General features: G+C 39.6%; 1 protein-coding gene across 3 annotated transcripts in view; it reads right to left on the bottom strand.

The window, feature by feature from the left end:
- The window catches only part of CARM1 (coactivator associated arginine methyltransferase 1), a 200,552-nt gene that overhangs the window by 116,533 nt on the left and 75,324 nt on the right, over positions 1–8,695 (bottom strand). For all 3 annotated transcript variants that reach the window (XM_019517637.1, XM_019517636.1, XM_019517635.1), the window contains exon 2: positions 1,317–1,442. In XM_019517637.1, coding sequence (XP_019373182.1) covers positions 1,317–1,442 — 126 coding nt within the window. The remainder of the gene's footprint in view (positions 1–1,316; positions 1,443–8,695) is intronic.

Genomic DNA, 8,695 nt, shown 5'->3' with positions numbered 1-8,695 from the left:
CCCCCTACTTACCAGCACGGAGTCTGGGTCCAGCTCCCTGTGGTGGTGAGCAGGGACTGCCTGAATCTCCGTTTCTCCTGCAAAGCTTTTCTGAATCAATTTCGAGGCTTCAAATCAATTCAGATCTTTTTATTGGTCTCCTTATTTGATTCAGATTCAGAGATTCATCCACTGAATTGGGATGAATCTCCTCCGAATTGAATCAGCAACTAAAGCTTCGCACAGCCCTAATATCTACTTTGATTAGTCTATAAGGTGCAAATCTACCCTGCATTCTATAAAGATACACTAAAGAAACACAACATATCCCATAGACTCCAGGGCCACATCCACATGAGCATGGACATTTGTTTCCCTGGGCACAAGAAGCAATGGCACACCTTAAGCAGCTGCTACTTGTCCCCAGGGAAGCCCCATCACACATGCCCTCTGACGCATGGCAGATTACCCCAGGTGGGGTAGGGAAGGCTGGGGCAAGCCACTGTGCTGGCCCCAGCAGCCTCATCTAGGGTCCTGGGGGCTAGGGAAGCTGCAGCCATGGCACTCCTGCAGCTGAGAACCTGGTCAGCAGCTGGAGCATGTCTCCAGCCAGCCAGGCTCTGGTTTTGGGAGGCATGTACTGCTGCCACGTGTGCTGACCCACTTTTTTTCTGCACAGGTTTTTTGACCCTGGCATCTCCTGGGGTCAACCCCCCCCCGCCTCGTGCTGCAAGGTAGCAGTGCAGGGAATGTCTGATTGTGTAGTGTGTGGTGCTGCAAATGGGTCTGTGATGCCACATACTGCATGGCCACACTCATCTGGAAGCAGCCCAGGAGTGTATGTTATAGTACACCAATAAACATGACAGATGCTGATATTTTGGTAGAAAAGAAAATAAATGGCACGTTTTAAAAGAAAATGAATTACAAAAATGCTCAGTACTATATTCTCTACAGATGAAGAGCACTTCCATAAGGATCTTTTAGATAAATAAAAAAATGTTAAGTTGTACACATGAAGAATGTTACTTATCAAAGATAGAAGGTTAAACGTACCATATTATGTCATGATCTCATCTCAAAAAGAATGGGTCCATAATGATTTTCCTTAAAAATCAATATGCAATATCTGAATAGCTAGCATCAAAGTGTAGATGATCAGAACACAAGAGTGTTCTCATGGATTATGATCATCATAATATATTGTAATATTTGATAGATAATGTTAAGTAGATAGAAAGGAAAGCAACATCTTTAGCTATATTTTCCAAAAAGCAACAAAGGGGGGAGTAAAAAGAGTCTCACAAATGCAAGACAGAAGCAATGTCAGTACTTACCAGCATGTGACTTGAATTGTAGCAAGGCACTGTTGTACCCCATAGTAATTAGAACAGACTCTTTTCCCACACGACAGTATTCAGTGTCTCTGTTAACCAAGCATTTAAACACACAGACTCCATCAGCTGAAGGGAAAAAAATACTTTAGAAAACTTTAAAAAGTTAAAAACAAGACCACAAATAGAAATAGGTGTCTAAGTAATATTTTTTTTAAAACATCCTAAGCATGCATTGATAGTAGGCAATTTAGTGGAGCTATTTATTCATTAGCATACAGGTTCTCGAACATTTTTTCTTTTTAGGGGTGGCACAAAATGGCTGAAGCTTTATCCCCACTACCACCTACATACCACAGTCCTTTGGGGCACCATGCCATGAATAGTGGGGTACAGAGGCAAATACCAAGGGATGAAACAAGGTATGAGTTCCTTCTTTTAACCCCTGCCTTGGGTTCCCATAGGGTCTTTGCAACTGCAGACTTTGTTGCTTTCTGATCTGACACATATATCCCATAAGCATCCCCCAATTATCTACTTTAAGTGTCACACTCCTGTACTCGAGAATTTGCTGCTCTTACAAATAAAACTACAAAGAAAAAGTCAGCAATCATGTGGACAACTAAACAGACAATGAAGAAAGGAACTTCAGCAATTTTTCCTTCTTTTGCATCTTGGTTTTTGCTTTGTGTACAGTTACAGCATAAGGGTCATGCCCTGTGTGAAAGCCCTCAACAAACCTTACTTCCTCCAATTTTAATGATCCCACTGGCTGGCTTAACAAGAAGTTTATATACTTTTGGGTGCTGTTCAGCTATGAGCAATAGCAAAGGTAAGCACAGGCACTGATTTTTATAGAAGACAACTCCAAAACTGGAGGTTTGGGGCATAGAAAGCTGGCACAAAAACCACTATCCTTGCAGGTGTCAGAAAGAAATAGTGATAGTGTGTGTGTGCAGTGCATGGGAGGATACACACTCACTTCCAGACACCTACAAATGTATGACGAACCTCACTGCTTATAGACATCTAAGAAACAGGACTACAAAGCATGAAGTCCTCAAGCACAGCCTTCTAATGAGACTTGTCACCACAGTAGCTAAGCACCAGGCTTTTAGTGCATTGTCTCTGCACAGTTGTTCCTCTCATTTTAATTCATTCCTATGGCTGCTACATGTCTAGTATATTTTTCAGAACCTGCTTGCAAGTAATAAGTGGATTTATTAATGGAAGGAATGACTACTTGCAGTGTTGGGGGAAGGGGGAGGAAGGGAATAGAGATGGGGACAGGGAAGGAAGGATAGGCAAAAAAAAGCAAGGAAAGAAAAGAATGGGGCATACAGGTGTAGAATGAGAAGAGAGAGAGAGGATATAGACAATCTTGGAAATCACATACAAGCAACAAACAAGGTACTAGAATCTGTCATAATATTTGAAAGAGAAAAACCCAGGTCAAGCCACGATATATAGAAAGGAAGAGCAAAATACTCAACAAGAGATTTAGTAAACTACATTTTAACAGTGAGTTATCAGTAGATTGTTAAGTGTAATAGGTAGTCAAATCAAACGCCCTACAGCAATGTTTCTCAACATTTTAAGTAGCAAGTACCCCTTCAGTTCTGAAAATTTTAATAAATACCCCAACACTCAATTTTCCAGGGGATTTTATATTTACAGACTAATGTGTGCCATATGTTGGAAGAAGGGCTGTGTACATAAGGCCGTGATATGACAGATGTCCGATCAGGTGTGGATAGGGTTGCCACCTTTTACAGCAGGGGTGCACAACTCAAGTATGTACCTGGCTAGAGGTGATGTTGCCCAAAGCTAGGAGGGCTGAACACCAAATTATTACAGGGGAATTTGCTGGGCACCAAATTTTTTGCCATGTTTTTGAGAGGAAAAGAGGGTGAGAGAGAGAGGAAAAAAGGGCAAGAGAGAGAGAGTGTTGGCATACCCACATACCCCTTGCCTGCGTCTCGCGTACCCCCAGGGATACACATACCACAGGTTGAGAAACTATGCCCTACAGGATAGTTTTATTTTGTTAATGATACCACCTGAGGGAAGGAAGGAACATAGTGGCGCACATTTTTCATTCCAGCTAGTCAGCTTAATCATGACGCTCATACATTCCTCAAGCCCTGCACTTCAGAGAAATCTACTGAGGTGAAAAATAATGCTAGCATTGATTGAATAGACATTTCATGTGCTAGTGAGGCTTTCTGGGCAAAACAATACAAGTTTTCAAAAAAGTATGTCCCTCTTGAGCTCATGCAAAACTTGATGAATACATACAAATGGGGGTTTTAATGTGTGTGTGCTATTTTTTCCTTTGTCTTGGGTACATGAACGGCTGAGACAGAATATGAGGGACTAACTTAGTACATAAAACTCCCACTTGTGAAGTCAGAGTGGCTATACAACTGCAACTTCCCCACAATTGTTGGAGTAGCATTAGGAGACACTGATTTCAGAGTTAAAATTTTCCACAGTTCATTCCCTACTAAGAACTGTTTCCTCTTTATACAAATATACACCTCATATATATATATGGCTCATGTAGCCATATATGGTTTAGTGTATAGATATCAGGCTTGTGAAATGACATTTTCTTTCTTTAAAAATCAGTTCAAATATTCTCTTTGGTATGCTGCATATTCATGCATTTCAGCTGCTCCATTATATTACTGTTTCCTCTGTGCTGCAATTTACATTCTGCTGTCAATAAATCTACAACTCGCAAGTGTTAAACTGAGAACCAGTTTAACATTACTTCATCAAAGAAGCAAGACAAATACATGATACTACCATAAAAAAAGGAAAAACCCAAACCCTGAAGTCAATATGGGAAGCAAAGCTAAAAACATCTTTACTGGGTTGCTTTTTGTTCAGAAAGACCTCAAACAAAGTCATATCATATTGCGATTTGGGGAGGCTCTCCCCAGAGTCTGATATTCTGATTCAACATCTGAGAGAGAGCACTGAGCCACAGCATATGAATCTGGATGTAGATCTCAGTTTTTCTAAAATTTGCAGAGGGCCTGAGATGCACAGATTTAGTGTTCTGGTTCAAACATAATTTTAGTTTCCCAACGTGCAACATTTTCTTACGAATGCATGTGGCTGGCATTTAACCCAGTACCCTTTAACAAGGCATCTACTGGATCTGTAATTTAAAATGTACAGAACAGGAAGAGATCCCTAGTGGAGTAACAAACCAAATCCATAGCTTCATAGGGAAGTACTATGAAATACCATCAACACAGGATTTCCTAGGTGAAGCTAGAAATGACTGTACATTTGTAAAATTAATATTTCTCTCTTTAGTCTGTACAAGTACAAGCTTGTAAAGGCTGAAGGGAGTGGTTTGGAGTAATTCATAAATAATGTGGATCACCAGTTTGTTCAGCAGATTGCGGAGCGCAAAGAGGGCCAAAGAAATCTCTCTTTGTAGAGAGCAAAGAGAGTTCTTTGGCCCTCTATGATCTCTACAAGACAAAAAAATAAAAACAAAACAACAACCCCCCCTATGCTTACACACACTTCAGAGATTCACTCAGAGCTATTCTTTCAAAAGACTGCTCATTAATTATAGTTGTAGATATAAGCCAGATCTAATATAGGCCATTTTCTCATTGGTGAAAAATGTCAAAAGCTTCCTATTAACTTCAGTTGCTTTTTTAAACACACCCATAATGTGCAATGCTATAAATTTTAAATCAGGGAACTCAGAGCTTGACTGTCACATATGGTGCTCACATGAAGGAAATGAATTATTTTCCAGTGTTTAACTTTTCATTAATTTCATCACACAGTCAGGCTTTGGCTAAAGTTTCATGTAAGAATCTTAAAACTGTGATCCCAACAGTCCCCCTTCTCCATCTCATGCAGAGTAATAACTATTTCAAAGGAATGAAAAATAAGGTATCATGTGAATAAGAATCTTCAACCAAGACCCTCCAACAGAATCATGGCGGTAGTTCCTTGGAGAACACACAGCCCAAGTAGCTCACAATAGAATAGCTGTTTTTAAACCCTACTTACTGTCAGTGCATGCAACCCCTAAGTGAGTGGAAGCCTTCACTGTACAGCCAGCTACTTGAGTTCTGTACTTGAACAATTTGTACCACACATGACAGTTAATTAGAGGAGGCACTTTAATAAATCCCACCTGTTCACATCGTAAGGTGCCTATCTGTGTGTGTAATTCTGGCCTTAAGTGACTTGCTCAGGGTCACACAGTAAGTCTGTGGTGGAACTAAGGAATTAAAGCTTGTTCCCCCAACTTCCAAACTAATGACCATCCTTGGACCATCCTTCCTGCCTTATAATATTAATTAAATGGAAATTCACAAGGCCATACCAAAAAAATTAATCTATGAGATATAAAAGCAAAACAATCCTATCAACCATGAATGTTGCCCCTGGGACACAGGATGCTGAGCAGGCTGCAGCCAGTAGATATTTCTGTAAGAGCAGGGTGAGGACCTCAGAAAGATAACTAATGGAAATTACCAGCATGTTGAGTAGCCTCTTCAGTCCCTGCTTATGCTAGTTACTGAACTTGTTCTAGATTGTTAAAGTGTTACTAAAGTTGCTAAGCACAAAACCTCAATTAATGTACTGACGTCTCCATAGGTAAGTGGACAATGCCCAAGTTGGTATCTACATGTGTTTTAGTACCCTGTCTTTAAAGGTACATTACAAATCTTCTGAGTAGGCTTTACTCTCCCATGTTCATTTTAAGCCTGTGCATATAAAAAATTGGTCTCTCCTGCCCTTGTAGTGAGTACACATAATTCTCACAAACATTGCAAAAATCCATGTGTATAGCCAATGCAGCATATACAATCATAAATCTAAAGTGTCACTCCAAGGATTGAACTGGGATTTATTGTTTTGTTCTTCGAATGGATACCTAAATCTAGAGCTCTTCTCACAAGTTTTACCCTGGTATGGCCAGTAGTTGTTAAAAATAATGCCTGCACATTGCTTTCTACTACATCCCTGAGGTTGCTTCTTTAAATGAACAGAAATCCTACCTCCTTCATCCATTGCCTTTCTGGAACCAGGTACAGCCTGTTGTAGAGAAGAGCCACACAACATGTTCTCTTACATAGTTTCTTTTTTTTATTCTCTCCTATTTCCACCAGTATCTCAATAAGATGTAAAGATGATTCTGGCTGGAAAGTTATGATGCTTTTTTCTGTAGTGGGGTGCAAAGCATAAGTCAACAGAACTGTTTTGAGATGAAACCTTTGGACTCCCAAACTATTGGATGGAGCTATTGGAGCATCTTTGGTTAATAAAGAAGTAATCCTGATGGGCCTTAGACTGAAGTGCTCACTGTCTTCCTTGGCTGGAATAAAGGTCAAACAAGGAAAAGGGCAGAAGATCGCTGAAGCACAAGAGTCAACCAGAAAACCCCTTGAAGGATAGGATTTGGAAGAATAGGAACAGAGCTGAGAATGAGGCAGTCTGAAGTTCAGATCCTAATGGGTCTACTTATGTAGGAGTCAAGCCTCAGGTAACTCATTTGCTTGTGTCTCAGTTTTATTATCTAAAACAGTGATAATTACTTGCCTACCTATTTTACAGGGCTGTTACTAGGTTAAATTACTGTCTGTGTATCATGTTGATGTATTACAACTGTTTACAAAGCAAGAGTTTTTTTCTTGTTTTCTTATTAAGGTAATGTCTTTTATTGGACCAGCTGTATAGCTGGGAGAGATGTTAGACAAGCAACACTCAGACCTCGTTACAAATATCTAGGCATTACTAAAAATAAGGCTCTATGTAGAATTGTCCCATTAATAAAATCAACTAAGATTTTTAAAATTCAAAATGCAGATATTTCTCTGTTTGAAATCAGGAACACTCTTTCTCCTTTCTATGGGAATACATCTATGCCAGTACTTTTCTCTCAAAGTAGAAGCATACATGATAGAACCATAATTAGGTTTGACATAATGAAGTCAATATGAAGCTTCACTTTATAATTCCCTGTCATATTTTTCAGACTAATTTTAATCCCTTCTTAGCACATTACAAGAAATGCCTCATCTGGAGCATGACAAGTCCGACTACTGCTTATGTTTTTACTCCCACTTTTTGCTTTTCATATAACAGAAATTAGTTACCCCCGAAACATGTTTTGCTTAGTACTCTATAAGCACATACCACTTTAGGAGTTAAAGATAGGAATTTCAAAAGCACTCAGGTGATTAGAGAAAAGAAATTCTATTAGTAGACCCATTAAAAGGTCAATAGGCATATACTAGTTATTCACTTGGGTGTTTTGAAAATTCCCCACAAAAAGATTATGACCAAGGGTGGTGGGTCACCAGAACAAAGCAGGCAGCAGCTATGAGGAACCTGGGATCAATTACAACACCTCCTCTAAATACTGCACATGTGAACTCCATGTTGCTTTTTCTAGCACCAAATTTTAAGGAAGCAACTAAAAAGTATTCAACCTGCATTCCTCCTTTAACCATGCGACTGGCTGAAGATTTTGCATGAGCTATATATAGAATACTGTGCATTCATGGCAACCAAAATGCTTCATTTGTCCACATGGACCCCTGCCTCCGTTTTGTGCCCCACTCCCCACTGTAGGGACAAGGTTGGGTGCTTGAGGCAAAAAGGAAATGGTGACTTCCAGTTGCTGCCACAATTGTGAATGCGAACACATGTAGCTGCCAGCAGCAGCTGCTTTCTTTCACCTCTTCCCTCAAGTTGGTGTGGTGCCTGGGGTGGTTGCCCCTGTTGCTTCCCTAGGTACGCCTTGCCCCTTCCCCTGCATAAATTAGTCCAGTCTATTTAGAGTTTAAGCATCAACATGAACTCTCTCAAACTATGTGCTTGTAAAGCCTTTAAAAAGTGGAGCCTTGAACAGGGCTGATTAGGTACAATTGTAATACAAACAATAAGTAAGCAGACCATCCCTGAACACATGATACTTTTAGGGGGAATCTGGTTTCATTTACATCAAGGGAAATTATTTTGTGACTGCAATAAAAAAAAATGAAGATAAACCACTAGCCAACGTCATGTATGACCACTTTCTATCTGTGAGGTGAGTTATTTTCAAAAAACTCAGTCACAGGTTGGCGTGAGCAGAGATTTGATAACATTCAGTATTGAAACGGAGTAAATTTTAAGCCCGTGAAGGTGCCTGCCTGTATATATGATATCTTTTCAGCTCAGAGTCTATGCTATATGTTATTATAAATAAATGTACTATACTATATATCACAGATTAAAAGGGATACATGTAAAATTCTGCTTTATACAGACCTGAATGCAGGCTGGGTTTTGTTTTGGTTTTTTGTTTGTTTTTTTTTCAATCGTCATATATATATGACGATATATATATA

The sequence above is a fragment of the Gavialis gangeticus genome, unplaced genomic scaffold (genome assembly GCF_001723915.1).
Source record: "Gavialis gangeticus isolate Ggan-Ray unplaced genomic scaffold, GavGan_comp1, whole genome shotgun sequence".
Taxonomy (NCBI): domain Eukaryota; kingdom Metazoa; phylum Chordata; order Crocodylia; family Gavialidae; genus Gavialis; species Gavialis gangeticus.
Note: the sequence above shows the minus strand (reverse complement) of the source record. Positions and strands in the feature narration are given on the sequence as shown.